The 22882-nt window shown below is 32.2% G+C and overlaps 1 protein-coding gene across 5 annotated transcripts in view; it reads left to right on the top strand.

The window, feature by feature from the left end:
- The window catches only part of Eip63F-1 (Ecdysone-induced protein 63F 1), a 105188-nt gene that overhangs the window by 30623 nt on the left and 51683 nt on the right, over positions 1-22882 (top strand). Inside the window, exons 1-2 of one of the 5 annotated variants that reach the window (XM_070111136.1) lie at positions 5121-5306; positions 5708-5912. The exons of 2 other annotated variants lie outside the window; for them this stretch is intronic. In XM_070111136.1, coding sequence (XP_069967237.1) covers positions 5894-5912 — 19 coding nt within the window. In that variant the 5' untranslated portion in view covers positions 5121-5306; positions 5708-5893. Of the gene's footprint in view, positions 1-5120; positions 5307-5707; positions 5913-17280; positions 17617-21145; positions 21720-22882 lie in introns of those variants that run through there. 2 more of the 5 variants (XM_036359158.2, XM_036359159.2) reach the window with 2 other exon arrangements.

The following is a 22882-nucleotide window of genomic DNA, read 5'->3' on the forward strand; positions in this document are numbered from 1 at the left end:
AAAAACTGTTGGATGTATAATTATGCTTTATGTTTGCCGGAAGTTCATAATATAAAATTTTTTGTATATATTTGATTTTAATCTTTATTCTTAAGGCTTACGACAATAAAATAGAAGGAAAAGCTGTTAGCTGATTGTAAATAGTAACAATAGCCATGGTATTTGCACTACTATGCCACTATATTTATGTGTTAACTGGCAACATTTTACATAGAGTACTAAATATTTTTTTGGACCTCGAGGACACTCGATTTTTGCTCAAACGCTCATCCAATCAACGAACAAGTTGATTAACTATGGAACCAGATACATGCTATTATTGGCACCTATGTAATTTACAATTTTGTAATATATGAGCATTTACACGAAACATAACGATCTTATTCAAAAATACTTTAATTATTATAAAAGTACGCTATATGATTGAGGTCAAATTTTATAAAAATTGTTAGGCTGATTTGCGAAAAATACCATTTACAATTTACTTCTAAAATTGGCGTTTTGTGCAGCAAACTTAAAACCCACTTGGCCGTTTCTCTATGAATAACCTAGAAACAAGAAAAGACGTTCACAATCTAAGTGTTATAGTGACTCAATCTAAGCAATTTCTTCGAAGATTGCATTGTTGCCTTGCACAATAGCCCATGCCATATTTCGTGAATATATCTTGTCAAATACAAAAGTTTTCCTGACAAGTACCTTGTACTTGAAATCATTTAAAAATATGTTGAAAAAAAAATTAACAAGTAAGCAAGGCTAAGTTTGGGTACATTTTATATTCTTGCAACTTGAAAAAATCAAAGCTCGTTAAACTCCTTCAGGTGCTAGCAAACTGTATGGCATATTCAAAATACGAAAGAATAAAACATTCCTTATTCGATAAAATCATGAATAAACTACAATCAAATTTGGTATCTCCTTGACTTATATTGAAGACCATAAACTTTGACTCAGTTTTATTGTTTTATTTTAGTTCGCGTCAGCTAAAATTATAATAAAAACTCCTTCAAGGTGGGCGGCGCACACCCATTGTCCAATTTTTGTATCGGCTCCTATAAAGCTAACATTCAAAGTCTCCTACTTGTTCATTTAATAAGTTATCAAACTTTTAGTAATTTAGAAGATATGCACATTAAACCTATTATAGAGCGAGGCCACGCCCACTCTTTACAATTTTTTTTAAACTGAAGTTTAAAAGTTTAAAGTTTTCCTTAATGGGATTCGTTGTGCCTGTTATTTGGTATTGTATCTTATTATGGAGCTTAACTATGGTAGTTTAGCGGTTTTCCTTAATGGAGTTTTGTGGGCGTGGCAGCGTCAATCGTCAAGGAACATGTGTACCAAATTTCATCAAGATATCACAATGTTTACTCAAGTTAGAGCTTGCTCAGACGGACAGACGTTTACTTGTCACCCGGATTTCAACTCGTCTCTTCATCCTGATCATTTATATATATATAACCCTATTTCTAACTCGATTATTTTTAGATGATACAAACAACCGTTAGGTGAATAAAACTAGTACAAGTACTCTGTAGAAACCTGTTGCAAGAGTATAAAAATCTGTAAAAAACATACATATACTTACATTCATTTAATTCACCTAACTAGTGCACAAAAGTCTAGCCCGTTATTCCTCAATAATTTTATCATTACTTAAAAAACGAATCTAAATTTTCCAAGTAAGTACCTGTAATTTTAAAGTACCCGCCCTAACAAAGTTTTGTTCAATACTACATTGTCTCATGGCTTTTGCCCACATGTCCTACGCTGCGTTTACTAGAAACTGTGCTGGCGACGCATGCATGACTACGTCGAACGACCACTCGTGTGTTATGGGAAATAAATTATGATTGATTTATTTTAGTTCACAAAAAAAAAATGCAACAGCGATAAGAAAGTGCTGATAAAATTCACTTATAGAGAGTAAAAAAAAAATGTTTAGACTTAGAATAAAGGTTAGGTGTAGATATATGTATGCATGTTTGTATGTACATATGTATGTATATGAGAGTACTTAGTACAATATGTAAAGTTCGATTAGAACAATTGCTTTTTATGAATTAAAGACAATAAAAGTTGAAAAGAAAGTACCTTAACATACACAGGTACAAATACTTTACTACATACTATTATGTCAAAATAAATTGTTGAAGCACAACAGCTGGTTTCATACATATGTAAAGAAGTATAATTGTTCATATTTATTGCGAGAACTCGTGGCGAAACGAATGTCGTTTAGTTATAGGGGCGTATGATTAATCATGATAACAATGATATTGCTACTATTTATTTTTTGTAAAAACCCACAGATAATATGTGTAAGTATGTGCTGTATGGCATTTTTAATTTGAATTTGCGATTACGTCGCTGGCTCTGCCGCCCACAGGCTATCCATTGAACCAGGCAGTGAAATTGGCGCAGAAAATACTACTAAACAGTTTAAACTTTCAGAAAAAGAAACTGACCCTAAATGATTGAACCAGTTCATTATTAGTTTGTTTATATTTGTCTTTAACGATTAATGCCTAAAATTGTTTTAATTTAATTTTTAATAAAATATTTATTTTAACGATTTTGGTTATAGTTTTTTGTATCTATTTCGAACTAGTATGAAACTAGTATATTACTGATCAAAATGTGATAGTAAAATTTTGCATCAACAGGTAAAACATAACAGTTAAGTGTTTGGAAACTGGAATTGACTGACAGTCGGTTGACTAGTTGGGCGTCGGATTTATACTAATCGTAGACTAGTTCGTAAACAGTTGATTCACCGATTTGGATGAATTTTGGCAGAGAGTTTTGTCTCATTATAAAACGAAGTTCTGCCAAAGGAAAAAATTTTTCCTAATTGAAATTTTCACTGTTTTTCCGATTTTATGAGTTTATTTATTCGATATTATTACTAATTATTTTTAAGTACTATTAATATTTTATACGTTCTCTGCTCACGATGTAATTTTGTTTCATTTGTTGAACATTTTCTCTCACAACAATAACTTGCGAAAATATTTGGTGCGTAATTTTCTGAGACAAAGTTTGCACATGATAACTTAATTAACTGATATGTTGATATGTGCGGTTTTATGTACAAAAAATAAATTCCTCGTCGATTCCATATACCTATTAAATTAAATATTCATATTTAGTTTGGGTTTGATTTATTAGAAAATAAAATTAGTTAATTAAAATAACTTAAAATATTGTTGAATTTTAAGTGCTGTACAAATATTGATTTTAATTAAATCTAAATATACAGCAAAAAATCCCCGAAAATTGCGACCAATTAGTAAGTGTAAAAATATTTTGGTTTTCGAACGGGAATTTGCCGAAAAGTTCATAGGATATCTAACGGAAAGTGTCACTACAATTGAATCCATATGTTTTGTAGTTTGAACTCTGTGTGTTATGGAGAGACAATTTTTAGTAAACTTCGTTTACGCTATATATGTAAGCACGGAAAACGATGAATTCAATAGAGGATATTATGACAAAAGCATCGCCAAAAACAACTAATACTAAAGATGTTAAAGCAACGTATTCCCCATATTCATGAGTATTCAGAAATGCGAAAGCTTTGTGCCAAGTGAGTACCATATGGACTCACAATCAAGACAATGCATCTTGTCTCAAATTAGGTCTGTCCACAGAGCTAAAAAAAAGGCAAAGAAACAGGCAAAGAAGGGCTAATTTCAGGTGTAAACGAACATTTTAAAGTCTTGAAACATTTTAAGGTCTTGTAACTACAAAAAAGCGTTAGGTGAAAAAGACTATTATACTCTGTTGCAAGAGTGCTTTAATAATAAATACTAAAATCACATTTTGATAAAAAACAATTTTTTCTTTAAAGAGGTACGATACTTTAGTAATTTAAATTAAATTGAAATATATTAGATGACGCGAATTTTTCCAAAATTTCGATATATTTAATTACAAAAATCATTACTACTACTTGCTGATACAAATAAGGAGAACTCGCCGAATGGACGTCTCTTGGTCGTATAAAACTTTCGACAATTCCGGTGGCATAGAACCGACTGTCGTGGGTATTGGAACAAGTCTCTGCATCTCTCTTAATGTATTAGTATTAAAGTATTGTGAGTTAGTATTAAAGTACAGTGAGAGATAACTAAATTTTTCCAAAAGTTTAGGAATCAAGTCATTTATCCAGATATAAATATATATAACTAAAGGTTAAGGTGTGATACACGTTCGTTGGTTGTAGTAGGCAAATATTGTTTCTTCTTCATCGTCTCAAAGGGACAAGTGGTACAAAACTTGTCTATATTTTCGTTGCGAAATTGAGTTCACTATCATATTGAAGAATTCTTGACTCCCACAGCAAAGATGATTTATACGAACAAAAGTATTAAATTAGCCAAAGAGATTCGTTAGATCACTTTTAGATAAAAGTGCGCTGTGAGATCAGTCTAAGTCCTTATAATAACATTTTGACGAAATGATTAGTAGTTAAAAATATTTACTGTTATTTCTCTAATCACTCACTACAACATGCATCAATGACGATCTAATCAACAAGTAATTATAATGGGATATCCGTTCGCCGCCTGATAGTTAAATTAGTATTACAATAATCTTCTTTTTATTTACAACCATTTGTTAGTGAAATAAATTTCATGTGTGTGTGTATATGTGTGAGCGTGAATAGAATATTTACAGTATTTGACAGGCTGCGACAGCATGACAATCATAAATTTGATAACTTGCGAAAAACTATACATAAATACACACATATATCAACCATATGAATTTGAGTTTAATCACACCCACACTGATATTATGATATGATTAGTTTTATAACTTGACTATCATAAAGTTTATATCATAAAGTATATACATAAGTATGTAAATACATATATGTATAATTTATATTTAGGCATGTAAGTATGTATAATTATATTTACACTGCCACTCAGGCCGCTACCTATGATACGATCGTAACGCCTAGTCGCATGGGTCGGTCCACTTGGCACTTGACAAGCCTGCAGCCAACAGTTATTATTTCGACCACGAAATCAGCAAACGAAGACAGTCTTTATCTCGATATATATAGGTAGATAAGCAAGCGGCGCGGGTGTTGCCAAAAACAAGCGTATAATCAAACTGCCAAGCAGCCAACCTACACCGAACTTCTCACAGTTATAAAGAGGCGCATTGGCAAAACAACGTGATAACTGTTGTTACTCGATATTATATTAAAATTTTGTTTTGTCGGTTGTAAATTGTCGTGTTTTCGTGGAATAGCGTTTAACAGTAGTTGACGGATTTGAAGATCGGACAGAGTACATAAAGAAAATATATACGCATCAGCATAAAGATGTGCTAAAAGTGTTTGTTCGCGTATAATCTATGAAATCATTTGCACATAAGATTTAAAAAAAAATTAAAAAAAAAAAATAATAATAATTTTAAAGTTCCCGTTAACAGTTTAAAGATTTAATCTTGAACTAGTTAACCGTCTTCTGTCATACCAATTAAATAAAAAGGAATATAGTGATTTTAAAACTGGTTCACTAAATCCGTTATTTCCAACTGTCATATATTATATTGTATTTTTTCGAAATTCTTTTCCGTGTGTATAATTGACTCATCAAAGTTATCATAGTTGAAGACGTTTTGATTGATAGTTTATAATTATTGTAGAAATAACTGTTTACTTATATATTTGTTTATTATTGCGTAGAAGCCGAACGGTTAATTATTGTCGCATTTTACTGGTTATAACTTGCCGTTGAAGTGGCCAATTGACAAATATATCTCTCTCATTTAACATTGTTTTTGTTAAGTTTCATATTTTCGAGTTAAGTGTGACCGCTGTGATAACGGTGTATTTTCTGATAAGGTTTACAGTGTGACCGCATTTATAAATATGAGCAATGATGATATTTGTAAGTACTCAAATGCCAAATATTATTATTATTATTACATTAATTTTTTATGTACAGTTATTGTAGTATACTTGTAATGTATGCTTATAGGTATTACATGCTTATACATTGGGGTGATCCAAATTATTTGAAATATGTTATTTAATTATATCTATTTACTGCATAATTTAATATATTATTCAAACTGTAAATAAAACAAGAAAATAACTTTTCTTGCTGATCATTTATATATGTATATTTTAGAGGGTCTACGACGTTTCCTTCTGGGTGTTACAAACTTCGTGGTAAACTTAATAATATACTCTGTTCAGGATAGAATTAAATTAAATTAAATTTTTAATTAAAAGCTAAAACCAAAAAAAAATAAATAAAGTTTAGTAAATAAATTAAAAATTGAATTAATATTTATGACATAAAATACTTGTTTATTTATATCATTTAAAATGTAACCAATTCCTTATTTACTGAAGTTAATTTTCTAAAGCTCTACTCGTATTTCCACAATATACGTAATTTTCATCCTTTCGTTTGTTTACCTTCAAAGTATCAATAAAATTTTCGGTGAGACTACCTTAAGCATTTTGAGCTTTTTTATGTTTTCTTTTCACTCCTTCCCATTATTCATAGATTAAACGTTGCTTCAAAAGAGACTTCAGTAGTCGAGCGTTACTGGATGATTGGTGTAAGCCTTTTAGTTTAACGTACCCACAGAGAAAATAATCTAGACGCGTTAAATCGCATGAGCTTGGCGGCCATTTCTCCAAATTAACGAGTCGCAAAATTTTCCACGCAATGTGTCTATGTTTAGACGTGAATCATTAGGCAGTGGGTGTTCCTTGTTGGAAATAGAGATCGTCCGCGTCGACTTCATCAAATTCCGGAAAAAAGATCGGTCAACAGTGTTATAACGCTCGCTTTTGATGATAACGGCATTTCTTGTCTAATTTACGAGCTTAAAAATCACGTCATCCCTATTGGTAGACGCTATAAAAGCAAGCAGTAGTAATGATTAATAGTAAAAATAATAAAAAATGCTCTAAATTTTTTATATATGTACCTATTTAGATGCAAATTAAAAAATAAATGACCGTATAAAATGGCTAATTACTTTTTTGATAAACGATATATATATTTTATTTCTAACTTATTTTCTTTAAATCTAGTCCGACTATTAGATAACAGAAAATCTGGATATACACCGTAAAAATAAAAATTATACAAAAATGATGATTTATTTTAACGAAAACCTAATAAAAATCGTATGACATATTTCTTGTTAAAAATATGTCAGTTAATATTGTTGGCACATATTCATAATGGTAATGGGTACCGTCTCACTTTATTTTTCGCTAATCTGCATTTTGCACAGTATTTGCCTATCAAACTTTTTAATTATTTGTTACTTATCCGTCCATTATTTTACAAATATGGATATGAATATGTGAGATTGAGAGCTCCTATCATAGGTGCAGCTTTGGAAATAAAAAAGTTTTGTAAAAAAATTAAAAACAAAATCCAATTTAATGATAACACCTTAAAATGAGCTAGTATCTGAGGCAACAAATTATAGTAAATTAAATTATTATTTGAGAAATTATCATAAAGAAATAATTACTTTTCTATTTGTATAGTCTAGGTTTAGTTATAAAGTTGCAGATGAAAGATGAAATCTTAAAATAAAGTTTAAAATATTCTAAATCTTTTAATATTTCTGATATTTCGGTGGAAAGATGAAATAGTCACATTCTTGTAATATAAAATGAATAAACAGATGAATAAAATAAATTAAGAGACTTGTTCTAATATTTCATAGTAGTAGTAGTCAAAACTATTCAAAACTTGAATAGTGGCGGATCGAACAAACAACTGGCATAAATTCAATAGTGTGGTATAACTAATAATAATAGAAGAAAAGGGGTTACATCGCGTTAATGATGATCTCTCTCTTTTGTTGAATTTAACTGACAAACTTTCTTTATTACTTTCACATCTACACAAATCTGGAGACCTATACAAATTATTTATTTCAAATTTGTCCCACTGTTTGTGTTTTGAAGTATTGAGTTCATAGCTTTCGAAAAGCTTTTTATGTGCCCGAACTTTATGTACAGTGGTTAGAAAAATGTTGTCTCTAGAAGATTTTGAGACACATTTTTAAGTTCACAAGTCCCGCTTGTTTAGTGGCCAAGTTTTCACTTTGCAATGTTTTTCACTTACGCAACTAGCTCACTCGCATAAAAAAATCAACAAAACTTGGTTTATCCTCATTGTAATACTGTTAGTATAGCGTGGGTTTCTAAATAATGATAGGTATTTATTATCCTTATGGAGTAAAACAGCTTTTAAACTTTATTTTATAACTGCCTAACTCTTAAAAAAAATAAATAAATATGTATGCATCTTCATATTGATAAGTCTTGACGTGACAGAAAAAATCGGCCAACAGGATCATATTCATAGTATCAAAATCTTCATAATTATGGCATAATCTTTTGAAGGAGGATTTCGTTGCAGACGATTGTTATTTTAATATATTTCATTGTTGTCGTCTTTAAGAGAATTTTTTGAGGCAATACAAGCATATCAATGATTAGACCAGTTTTCACTTAGTTTGAGTAAGAGCTCCAATATTGCGACCCTAGTAGATGCTTCATTTATTCATAGCCACGTTTGTAACTTCTATGCTCTACAACAGTGATAAGAATGCTTTCCATGGTCAAAGCGACAACTGCTACAACAAAATCTAGCAGACGTATAATGTTTTCTGAATTCAGTACACACTTAGTACACGAAAGTTGAGCTCATCGTGATAAGATTCATATGGCGCCTTAAAGCTGCGCATAAGTTAAACCAAACTGAGTTTCGTGCTAAAATGTCTGCGTGTAACTTGGTTTGAACGTAGTTGTGGGTTTCTGCTCATGTTGACGCTAATAAATAACTGATAATAAGAATAAAAAAACTCGACAGCAACAATATTTAGTAGCTGGTGACAGCGAAAATGTAAGCTGACTCTTAATTAGCTTCTGCCGAAAATTTGTAGTCACACCCGACACTCATTTTTCTTGCTCAACACACTTGCACTTTTATTAGCATAAGCGAAGGCGTTGAAGCTGATGAGCGCACGCCTGAGCACATGTTAGACGGTTGGCCATATGAACGCCGTTGCGGGCGTACTTAATCATTTTGACGTGTCTAATTGAAAATTTTTTAGGCGACATGGTGTCTGCCTTAGTTGTCACGTAACATTTAATACAACCCAAACAGCGTTGCTTTGGCAGACCATCATGAAACTTATGAATAAGCATAAGTAAACTCCATCCTTATTAGTAAATATGTACTTGTATATATGTAGGTGAATACTGGTGAAATTATAAAATTCTCTTACTCATTGAAGTGCGCAAAACTTAATTGTAGTATTAGCTTAGCTCTGTTTTCACTTAATTAATCACTTCTTATAAATTTGTAGTCACTTGTTTTTGTATGTTTGTTGCTAGTTGAGATTTGTTGATCATATTCTGTAGTCGTGGTTGTCGCTGTGGGATTATTGTGACTTGACTGTTTGTTTGCTATCAGATTTCTGCTTAATTTATATAGGCGCGTGATTAATTATACACTTGAACAAGCGTAAGACAAAAGGTAAGCTGCTTGCAGTAGATATCGAAATACTGCGTTGGCTCAAGCTCAGATAGCTCAACAAAGGCATGAATTGTTATTGTTGCGGTAAAGCAAAGCAAAGCAGTAAAGTGAAGCAAATGAAAACAAAATCCGTAAAGATAAATCAGTATGATTTTACTAAATTATGCAATAAGCTCTACCAACAAGTAGTAAGAGTCAAATGTTATCTGTAGATATTGTCATTGTTCAAGTGGCTAGCGAGGGCAATAGGGTTTAAAGATGACATTGATTTACGATAAGAGTAACTTCACATTGTCGATATGCTGTACTACAGAAAATAATATGGGTAAAAAAAGTTGATAATTTTTACTTCGTCTTTGAGATTTTTTATAACCTACCCGAAACTTAAAACTGTGTGTTTTAGAAACTGCTAATATCTGAATATCTTAACTAATAAATACGTTATTATTAAGATGTGACTTAGATGTGTCCAATATGGTCTGCCCGTCATTTCTATATTTCACAAGTTTACTACAATTTGAAACATCAAAAGAAGACAAGTCCGCCAACTCTTAGTCTTCCCAACACACTTGTGAAGGCACGCTTTCCGTGTCGTTGTTGTAGCGCCAGAAATTTTTCTACAAACTATTCATTCAAATCTGTCTTGTTTAAAGGTTTACGTGAAGAAAACTCTAATTTTTCGATTAAACCCGATTCTCTAGTGACGTAGACTGATTTCTTTCCGAAGATACGCCAACTCAAAATCAGCCTTTATCCTAGGTCACCGCAAATAATATAAAATATATTATATCTCTTTCGATTTTTTTAAGTCGGTTCCATACCAAATGACATCACATATTGTCGTATATCATCATGCTAGTTAGAACTTGTGAGCACTTTGGTATAATCTTCCACTCTGGGAGCCCTAGAAGTTTTTGAGCAAAAATCGGCTCGGTAAATTGCTTTTGCAAAAAAGTATTCAAAAAGTTGTATTAAAGTTTGCAAGCTTTTATAGCTAAATCACCGCAAATCAATGATTAAACCTCAACTAGATGATGGACCACAACTAGAGAGTTTCAAACACGTCTTTTGCGAAGCCATAATTCACAGAGACTGTAATCATTATACCTAAATTTTATTTAAAAGTCGCGTAGTAATAATTATATATTGATTTTTATGACTTTCTTCACTGGTAATGATTAATTTTAAATAATTCATTAGTAATCAATACTTTTCTTTTAAAAAAAGAAATAAAATAAAATAAAACTCATATTCAAGTATTTTTTTTTTTGCTCAAAGGTATTGATTACTTATGATTTATAATAGCTTTACTCAAAATTAATCATTACCGCTAAGAAAATCATCAAAAAAAATCATAATCAACTATATCACTTTACTCAAAATGAAAAAAAATCCAACGAAATTAAAAAATCATGATGAAAATCTATACATCGACGCAAAGGATTAACATGTCGTTATTTTATTTTATACCCTGAACTGGGTAAATAAGTTTGCCAAAAAGTTTGAAACATCCAAAAGGACATCAGAGACAGAGAAGTATATCTATAAAAGGTCAGCGTGATGATGCTGAGTCAATTTAACAATATCCGTCTGTCTGTGCGTCTATCTGTATATATGCGAACTAGTCCTAAATTTTTTAGACATCGATCTACAATTTTGCACCCGTCATTTTCTCACTAAGAAACTGTTCATTATTCCGAACGGCCGCCATCGGAATACTCTTGCATTAGCTGCCTTACAAACTGAAAGCTCTGAATAAAGTATTTGTAAGGAAAACTTTTTCAGTTTAACATATACAATATTTTTACAAAATTTTGCAAGGGTTATTGCCCAAGTCAATGGTGCAGTGCAAGAAATTGTTCGGATCGAGTCACTATAGCATATAGCTGCCATACAAACTACCCGATTAAAGTTCTTGTAAGGAATATTTTGTATTGATGAAGGGTATTATAGCTTCGGTGCTACCAAAGTTATCGTTTGTTCTTGTTTTCTTTTTTTGTATGTTAGTTTTAAGTGACTGATTTATTCATTCATTATGTGCGATCTCTAATAATTCATCATATGAAAGAAAACCTTATATATCAACGAACATTCCTAAGCTCATTAAAAATTGGCTAAATCAACTAGTTGCTATACTTGATAATTCACCTGAAAAGTTGAAAAATGAGAGCCCAACAAAAAACTAAGCATTAGGGAAAGCATTGCGCAACTTTACTACATCTCCTGCGATTCAGATCACAATAATAACAAAAGGAATTTAGGACGATTCAAGTAAGAAACCTTAAAATGTAACGCCACATTTGGTAGTGGACATATTAAAACATTAATAGTGTTAAAAAAATAGTGCAAAAAAGTATTTTTAGCTTTGTCGAAATTTCACGCGAAAGTAAACTCATCGAATTTTACAAAAGCGTAGGTTAATTTCTTTTCTTAAATATTCTCCCTATATTCTCAAATTGGTACTTTTTAATATAAAAATACATATTAGTGAGAAAACAAAAGTTTTTGAACTAAATCAATTATTTGTAGATCATACATACACACACACATACATACCTTCGTGAAGCAAGCTCAAAAAATATACACACATACTTAAAGTATGAATTTGCGGACCAAAATAAATTTATACCAAAAATGCGAATTAACCAACTGAACGACAGTGATTTATGTGTTGCGTAGAGAAGATTGTTGCCACAAATTTATTCGCAAACACGAGCAGCAGCAGCAATGCAAATAAAATACTAACAAGGGAGTGATTTGCATTACTGCAAACGCTCTCACCATTTATGAAATCACGCACAAAAGTTTGGTTACGTATACGCCCGGTTTAACTGCTTACAATGGAACAAAGGACATTAGGGTGTTTTTTATATGCCAGCTTTATGCGATGACGACACGTGACTTCGTGTGTTTAGTGTCAGCACGCAGACAGAGCGGTTAGAGGACAATTAAAGGAGTTATCTTGATTTGCTACTGAATTCAGGGCAAGTGTAATTTAGACGAGGATGTGCGTATCATGTGAGAAAAACTATTTTTTTCTTTTTAAGTATGTAAAAAAAATTTTATTTACAAAATGCGTAATTTAATAGTCGTAGGTTGATTCTTTTTTATTTTTAGTAAAAAAAATGTAACAAAATTAGTTTTATAGAATAATGCTCACATATAAATAATTGTAAAAAAAAAAATTGAAATAAAAACTCTTCCGACCTTTTTACGACTGCTTACAAATGTGTTACCACGAATCGTGTACCCAAAATTGTTACACGTGTCTTTTTACTGGGCATTGCCTTATAACTTTGTTGGTTGCCCGTTTTATGGTCCACTAAATCGAGCAAAAAAACCGGTTGGCAGATTTTTATGCCCGAACTTTGTTTGCTGGCGCATGTTTGTTTACCACATACATTCATGACCATTCCGCCCGGTTACTGCTATACTTACAGTTACTTTGCTACAACATTGCCACAGGCTTTCGTTGGCATTGCATTGAACTTGTTCGTGCTTTTGGCAAGCTCGCAAGGGTTGTGTGTGCATGTGAATTTGGGTGATAAGCGCACGAAATGAATTTTAATGAGCGCATCACTTAACTTTGACTTTGATTTTATTTTATTCAATGGTATCTGTTTACTTAAGTTTCAGCCCATTTAAAGCGCATGGCTCATTAGGTTTTTGTTAAGCTTGTAGCTGTTTGCGATTAGTGCTTTATGTCTACAATTCGAATAATTAAGCCAAGACGTTGGCCTCTAGTTGATTATTCGCTAAATCCTCTATACCAGGAATTGTTTATATGGCTGCATGCATGTAGTTTGCGCATATTAAGAGTATGGTAGGTAGGTATGTGTTTTGCTTGGCATTTAGTTGCCAGCTTACAAACGATTGCTCGTTGCCATGTTGCAACTGTTGCATAAGCGCTGCCAACGATTTGTTTTCACTTAACATTCTGTTTTCATTTGTGTATGTTTTTGTGATTTATATCTATAGCATTCAACGACCACATGTTGTTAGAGTTACAAAGCGCCTGCGCAAACATATCAACATCCCCAAAATGCAAGTTTTCAGTGCGAATACTTACTCTCTTGTGCAATAAATTCTCTCAAAGCCCCTACTCTCTTTGCTGTTTTTCACTCTCCACCCGCTTTCATATTTCTTTGTTTTTGTTGTGCTGGAATATGATTTCACTGTGCAACTTTTACTCTCTAAAGATGTATAAGCATGTAGCATTTGTTGGTTGTTGTGGGTGCGAGGAGTTGAGTGGGGTTCGGTGGCAATCCACAAATTTCTCTGTTGACCATGTTGCTGGTTGCGTTGTTCGAATTTCTGCGGTATTCGCGTAATTGCGCTGTGGGGATGTAGCTACAACAAGGTCATTGGAAGTTATTCACAAAAGTTGCAAATGTGTGAGTGGAGTAAAATACGAGAGTGTAGATATACATATGGGCATATATTATATTATACATATATATGTTAATGTTTGCGCATGCAACATACTACATACAAGTATATATATATATATATTTATATATGATTTATCATACTGTTTGCTTATTCGTTGTTGTAGTGTTATAGGGGGCTTGTTCGTAACAGGGTGTTTCGATGTGAAATGAAATAACTTGTAGACTACTTAGGATAAAGATAATGAGTTAGAAGTGAGCCTAGTTATTACTGATTGATGAGTTCGTGTTTCGTTTTAAAGTAAATCTAGATAATAGAAATAATTCATAGAGTATATTTTATAACCAATTCAAGTTTTTATATTATGGTTATTTGAATGAATTGTATATTGGAGAAATCTTCGCAGCGTTTTCTGCTCCTATTTCGTGTAACTTAGAGGCTAAGGCAGCTCGGATAATTCGCAATTAAAAAAAAAATTAAAATATATATAATATATACGCATTATTTTCACTAACTCAATTTCAATTCAAGTGTTTATGTTTCAAAGTAACTTGTTTTTCTTTTGTACTACGTCCACTTTCAAACTATGTTAAGAGAATGTACTAATGACAATAGTAGAAAACAAGTTTCAAATAGTTTATGTTTTACAGTTAAGAGTTATGTTTCTGACTTTGTTTTACCAATTCATTGCGCAATAAGTAAAGAGCTAACTTTTGGAAAACCACACTTGACTCTTACTTTTTTATACGAAATTTGAGCTTTGATGCTTAATTAAAGACCGATTTTTTTTTTGTTTATCCAGCGACTTAGGTGGGTGCGGTAATAGTTAAATACTTTCTGTATGAGACATATACCAAAGAAAACCTATACGAAGCTCCATGAAGATATATTAGTTTTAACTTTAGTTATGATTTGCATTTCTGGCCATGAGGACGGTCGTTTATACAGTCATCTCCCATACTTGTATGTATGTAATCATGAGCCTAACTTAATTAGTTTCAGTTATTACAAAGAACCATTAGGCATACAAAATAATTAAACTCCGTGCAACTTGTTTCAAGAAAAAACGATTGAAGATAATAGAAAGAATTAAGTAAAATTAATAAATATTTCATTTACTAAACACATAAGTTTAAGTAATTAGCAAGGAAAACGACAGGAGTAGGGGTGCCTAAAACATTCAATTGCTGTTGTTATTTTTTCTTCTAATAAAACCTGAATTTCAGTACATATATACTTGTACAATATTTTCCTTTCGCTGTATCTGGAAAATTTCTTAATAGCGCCGATGAATAATGTGTGTTAGAAAATGATTGCCGAAATCAAAACATAAAATGGAACTTAATACTCAGAATAGTAAAATGTTTCAAGATAGCTTAAAGAAAACTAAAGACGCCCCCGATCAAGGGGAGTGAGAAGACAAAACTTAAACAAAGAGAAGGAAAAAAGAAAAACTATTCAATCCACATGTGCACAAACAAACAAATATCAGGGAGATTGTTAGATGGTAGCATTTCTGTTGGCGAAATTAGTAAGACATACAAACAAATATACTTACTGCACAGAGGTCGATTACGCGGCTCACAAACGTATTTGTATGAAAACCAAAACAATGAAATCACGTGTACGGAGAATTTTTTCAAACGAGCACAATAAGCATGACCAAATGCACTATTTCCAGGAAAGAGTACGCCACAGCGTATGAGAGAAACTGGAATTTTGTGAAATGAGTGTAAATCTATTGAACTGTTGAGAATGGAAACGCACTGATTAGAACAGCGTAACAAAAACAAAGAAAGCAAAAACAAAGCAAAATTAAACAAAATGAAAAACGAATCGTGAAAATCAACGAAAATAGAGGGAAATTAAATATGATAAATAATATTAATTTGTAAGCTCATATGGTAAATAAATGTGTACTCACAGAACATACACTTTGTGACAATTAGTGCAAAGGCGCTGGTGAGTTGCTGTAGGTTTGTCAACCGATAACGATGTGCATGCAATAGAAAGAGGAGACAAGAAAATACTATACCTACATACTTACATATATAAATTGGAGCTGAGCGCTTTGAAAATGGGTATGTATGGATGTATATAAACATTAGGGTGTCAGTTATTTTCAAGTAGATTTTTGTTTTTATCACCTTAAACTACTCGAGATAGATATGTAGTTATGTATGATCAGGATGACGAGACGAATTGAATTCCGAGTAGCTATCCGTCCGTCTGTGCAAGCGCTAACTTGAGTTAAAAACAAGAAAAAACGTTAACTTCGGTTGCGCCGAAGCTATAATACCCTTCACAAATACAAAGGCCCCTTACAAGAACTTGATTCCGAACGTTCAATTTGTATGGCAGCTATATGATATAGTGATCTGATCTGACCAATTTCTGTGGAGAATAATTTGTTGCCTTAAACAATAACTCGTGCCTAATTTCGTAAAGATACCTCGTCAAAAAAAAAATTTTCCATGCAAGCACTTTACTCCGATCGTTAAGTTAATATGGCAGCTATATGCTATAGTCATCCGATCTATACAATTTCTTCGGAGATTAGATGAATGCTTTAAATAATAATACGTGCCAAATTTGCTGAAGATACCTCGTCAAATGAAAAAGTTTTCCATACAAACACTTGATTCCGATTGTTCAGTTTGTATGGCAGCTATATGCTATAGTGGTCCGATATCGGCCGTTCCGACAAATGAGTAGCTTCTTGGTAAGAAAAAGACTTGTTCAAAATTTCAGATCGATATCTCAAAAACTGAGGGACTAGGGACAACTCAGCTCGTCACGGTGATCATTTATATATATACTTTATATGGTCTCCGCCGTTTCCTTCTGGGTGTTGCAAACTTCGTGGCAAACTTAATATATTGTTATTTTGAAATTGCTTGAAAATAAAAATTTACTTGTAAAATAGGGGACACCCTAATATACATATGCATCCTAATACATATCTATATAATATTTGTATATATGCATACATTCACTCGTATATTGGGGGTGTTAACGCACATGCATATAGTTACCATTACACACATGTACATATATATATTTGTATACAAAAAAAGTTACGAAAACAGAATTGCAAACTCGCTTGCGAGCGAAAATATGAAAATGTCAAAATGCGAAAACGAAAACGAAAGTAAATAGTAAATATGGCTACATGGATGTCACTACTCTGAATAAAATGATTGGAAGATGTGAACAAAAAGCGTGAGGCGACGCACTGACGAATGCGTCTACGACGAAGACGACCACCGCCACCAACACTTCAAACGAAGGCAATGGCTACTAAGAACGCGTTTCATTTGCACATTTACAGTTCAGTGTTTGAAAGACAACGCGTTCGACAACACGACTAAAGCGGAGCAGCAAAATCAAAGCTAAACAATACTGAGGCTAAATTTTCAAAATAACTTAACTTTTTTTTCGAAAAATTCTCTATCTCTCTACTTATCCCGCTATCTGGTTACCAATATAGTTCGACATAGCGTTTATTATCCAATTTTAAAAAGCAACTTTTGTAGCATTTTCTCTCTCTAAAACTGTGCTAATTCAAACATAACGGTTTTGCTAATATACGTAGTGATGCAACAAAACCGATAAAGTGTGGCGTAAAATTAACTGAAGCAAGTGACTCATCACTCTTGAGTAAAAATTCAAATTTGAAGTAATGTGAATTTTCAAAATACAAATATTTTAACAATCGATCACTAAGTGTAAGCGCTGTGAACACAAATAAAAAATAACAAACGCAAACACATACACACAGGTGCATTAAATAATTTCATACATGGATTATCACACAAATTTGTATTGAAAAATATTGTGGTTTGAAAATTTTTTGTTGCGAAATTTTGGCAAACACGTAAATTTTTATGATTAAAACAAAATGTGGAAAATTTTTAATTTATTTACCTTGCGATTTTTATGAATTTTAGCTAGATTTTGACGGCGGTGGACAGATGTGCCGGCAGCCAATATTTTGCTGCCTTTGGCAGTGGCGGCGTTCAAGTGGTTTTATACTAGAAACAGTTAGCCGGTAAAATAGGGCTAAGATGCGCATATAGAATTGTTAGCGCTTATATATCATAATATATATAAATAACTATGTGTGTGTTTTGAACTTAATATTGCGCGCACGTAACTTTTAAACAATACATACATATATACAGGTACAACTGAAATTCCTTTTCTGTCGAGATTACTTGCTTTCTCAACGCCGCAAACTTTATAATTGACAGATTACAAGGCAAAGTAAATTCATATGGTATATACCTATATATATATATGTATTTAACAAATACAATAGTAAATATATATATAGTATATAAATAATAAAAACAAAATTAGTGTATTCAACAGAAATTAGAGCACGTCCTTCGTCACGTAATAACGTCATCCGCCCCTACGTGGCTTCGTGGTATGCCACCTTCATAGCGGCATTGCAATCATAGTGCGACCATGCTGACAATAGCCAATGCAGCATCAGCGCCACGTATCATCGCCGCAGCCAAGCTCTAGCCGCTGTTGCCACATTGTGCATGTTGCCACGGCACTATGGCCACCTTCTACTTCAGTTTACCGTTGGGTGACCTTCTATTCATGTCATTCAATGAACCCTTGCCGCACACACAAGTTCGCCATTGCAAAAGTTCTACTGCATTGATTGCTTGCATATATTGCAAATATATTTGTGTGTGTGTTTGCCATAAATATGCATAAGTGTTATATACAAGCGCGTTTTATTTTAACGTCGCTGGTGTCTTGTTTTAGCTCAATATTTCATAATATTATACCAATGTGCCTGTTATTCAACGGCATGCAATGGGCAAGTGTTTATAGTATGTATATATGTAGTAAAAGCGGTCTTTAATAATGCGATTAAATAGCAATTAAAGCTAAAAATATTTACAATGTAACAAGTTTTATATAAATTAAAGAGTTTCACATCGACATCCGATATAATTTATTTCGAAAATGTTTTCAAAATATAATATTACACTTCTATTTTTGCTCGTTATGGAACGTTAATGGTAAAATTAAATACGAAATTTTTAAAGAAAAATCAGCATTTGAAAATCTTAGTAAGCTTTGTTATAAACAATATTATATAACGGTGTAAATTTTTGGTTGACACATACAATTTTTTAGCCTCCAAATTGTTGTTTCAATGTTAACGCTTACAATTTATAATTTAGGTTTATATTAATGACACATACTGTTATATATTTTTCATTTAAAAATATGGAACTTAATTTTGATCTTCTATTCTATAATATGTTATCGAAGAATTAGAGAGGTTACCCCAAGCAACTCTATATTATCTTGATATGAAACAATCTCTTAACTTACATCCCTGTATCTAGCATTGCTATAAAAAATGTGTTTTAAGGGACCATATAAAAATTTTAAACGAAAATTTCAAATAAGTATTTTATGAACTACAGCCTGTTTTAGTGCAGTCTCTCAGTTCAAGCAGCTCCATCAGTTTATCTATAAATGCTTTTTAAAACCACATTTTTTGTATCTTTTGCGGTGATTACTCGAAGACAAATGATGAGTGTTAAATTTGTAAACTACTTGCACATAATTGTAGTAATAAGAATTTCCACCGATCTCATTTAATATTTTACTGTTATCAAAGCTATACACAATATAAAGGATTTTACTAACTCAATCATATCTCGACTCTTTCATTGCTCCCAATGTTCAAATTTAAAGCATTTGAGGCATTAAGTGCGGCCGCCTACGGTCAGGATTTCGATTTATCCTTTCAACCAAACATCTCTCACTCTTCACAAAATGCATAGTTGAGATTTATTTTTTTTCACTAATTTCTATTGTCGGCTTGCAGTTCGGGTGAGAGGCCTTATGAACTTGAGTAAGTAGCTTGTACAAAAGAAAGACATTTAATATGATATTATATGCACGAAGTGTGATACTTCTTTATTGCTATATCTACATAAGTTTTAACAATATATGATACTCCAATGTGGTTAGGAATCATATTGCCTTTTTCATTATGAAATAAGAATTTTTAGCAGAAATTAGTAGCAGGTCTCTTGTTATTGAGACTAGAGATATGATATATTTAGTTTTAATATAAATATAAAATTAGAATTATATTAAATAACTGTTTTAAGCTTTTCAAAAAAGCATATGTAGTTTCAGCTCTTGCTGTAAAACAGTCCAGGTCATTGAACAAATATATTGTTGTAATCGAATAATCATACTTTTTTCATCCCATGCCCTAGATATCTAAATAATGTTAAGGAAGTAATTTTCTCAGTCACTAATAACAAAAATATGCAGAACAAACTAATTTGGCATTCCTTGTTTGTTGTATTTACTAGCAATATATTAGAGTTCAGGGTCACCAAAATCATATATTTAAATTTCGAGAAACTTAAAATTTTTTTATTTTAAATGAATAATAATTTCAAAAAAAAAATAAACTTTCAAAGTATTTATATACAATATATAATATTAAAAGCAAGAACGAAAACTCTTCCCACCATTGAGGTGCTGGTAGCCAATAAGTGCTAGAATTACTGGGTCAACAGCCGCATATTCCCAGCAATTAATTGCGGTTAGCAAAATAGCACAAGCCGTCAGCACACTTACCACTGCCAATAATAATTTTTACAAAACAGTGGCGGTTCTTGGAATATAACATTTTATTATACTTTGGTGTTGTTCTTCGCATATTTCATTTTCTTGTGTCACTGCCACATGCTCTCTACGTGCCCCAATTACTTTGCACCGCGTAATTATAACATTAATGCCAATAGCACCGCTTTTCGATGAGTTGAGTGGGGCGAATATAAACACACACATATCTGTGCATACACAGATCGACACGTGCAAGTGAGAGCAACAAGAATACAATAATTTATATTCAATTAATCGTAGTGCGAATTGAGTTCTTGGTATTATGAGCTCTACAACTATTACGAGGCTATAAGATCTCAAGTCATTAAATGCTTATACCTTATACATATTTACATAAGCATACAGAAGTGTATGCACTTGCATACGCCTACCGTTTTCGATTTCGCGATATTTTTTGTGTATTTGTGTTTGCGTTTGGGTGCGTTTACTCTTCGTTGATCATCATCTACTTCTTTTGTTTTTAATGCAAATAAACGCCAAATCACCTAAATTATACTAAGTCACACACATTCTTTTATATATAGATATAGAAATTTACGGTTTTTTTAGTGAAAGATTCGCAGCGAGTGGCGATAAAATAAGCTGAGCGCCACGCCGTAGCTAAATGACCGTCCATATCAAATAGCCGAAAAGAAGAAACATTGCAATGAAAACAAACAATTAGTTAAAAAACAACAACAACAAAAGTAAATTGACCGCAAATAAGCAGCGTAAATTCGTTTATGCTAAACGTATTCAAATATAAAATATCGAAAACATTTATATACACACACATACATGCAAACATTTGTACGTGTGTAAAGAGCCAACTGTGATTTGTTGTGCAAGGTGTATACGAAGCAGCGAAAAATACTCAATGTGAGTCATAGTTTTCTGTGCTCTACCTGCACCTATCCAATTAAATTCCAGCACATCCACCCCTGCTACCTAACGCTCCTTATTTGATTGTAACGTTCAGTTCAGTTCTCGATCAGCGTTTTGCTTGTCGGCTGTACGGCATACACCCAACCCAAGTACTCGTAGTTGACCAGCCAGCGTACCGACCTAGTCTACACACAGGCGAAATGGATCATCGAGCTGTTGCCAGTCAAGTGCGAGGTGAGTCGTTTGTCTGCGGCGCTTTATATATATACATGCATGTAGCTGTAGTTAGCTGTTTGATATTGTACTCATTTAGTGTTTGCGCGTGGGGAATACGCCGCGTATGAGTGACATATTATTTCATATACATATTTGCGCTGTTATCTACATATTTGTTCTATATACATAAGTACGTATTTAATATTATTAATTATTTTGTGCAAACAGCTGTGCTTCTGTTGTTTACTATTTTGGTAGGATTTTTTATTTGGTTGCCAAGTGCTATACTTGTTGTGTTTATGTTTTCTTGCATACAATGTTTTCATGAGAGTTATACAGTTATGTAAACATGCAGCTTTTTAACTACGATTTCCTTAGAAATGTTTAATAATTTGAAAAAAAAAGGAAACAATGTTCTACTGTACATGTGTATGTCACTAAACTCCTTCTAAACGGCTTGACTGATTAAAATGAAATTTTTTGTGTGGATTCGAAAATGAAATGTTGGAATTTACAATTCGGTTCAATTTACTATATTGCACTATACATTTAATTAACTTTCAATTTATAAATTATTTTACAGTAGATTTCGGAATTTTTTATATTGAATCCGAAATACTGCGCCACTGTCGATGTATGAATTTTCAAGCTACTCAATGAAACGTATATTTTCAAATTTGCGACATAATTACACTAATTATGCTTATGGCTTCGTAAACTATAAAACTTCAACCGCAAAAAATGTATATGTTGACTAATTTCAAAATATGTTGCGTGTTCCAGGAAAACCATAATATGTTTATACAAATATACCCCTCAGAGGTTAACAAAAAATATTGTACATCCAATGGCATTACGATAAATTTATCTTTTTATAAATTAACAAAAAAAACTGTTATAATTAAAACATGCATCAAATGGTCGAAATGTGATAAATGAACATATAATGATGAAAACATTGTAAATCAAGACAGTCTACATTGTTACAGTTGATGCAAAAAATATTGAAATATACGAATTAAATACCTGGATACAGAGCAACGTCTGTCGGGTCTGCTAGTTTATTATAAATTAAATAAATTCGAAAATACAAATTTCTCAATGAAATTTCCAGAATTCTTTTTAGATTGTATCGTCTATAAGATGAAAACAGTTTTATTTTATGTCTTTCCCAAAACCAC

The sequence above is a fragment of the Bactrocera oleae genome, chromosome 6, assembly GCF_042242935.1.
Source record: "Bactrocera oleae isolate idBacOlea1 chromosome 6, idBacOlea1, whole genome shotgun sequence".
NCBI classification, from domain to species: domain Eukaryota; kingdom Metazoa; phylum Arthropoda; class Insecta; order Diptera; family Tephritidae; genus Bactrocera; species Bactrocera oleae.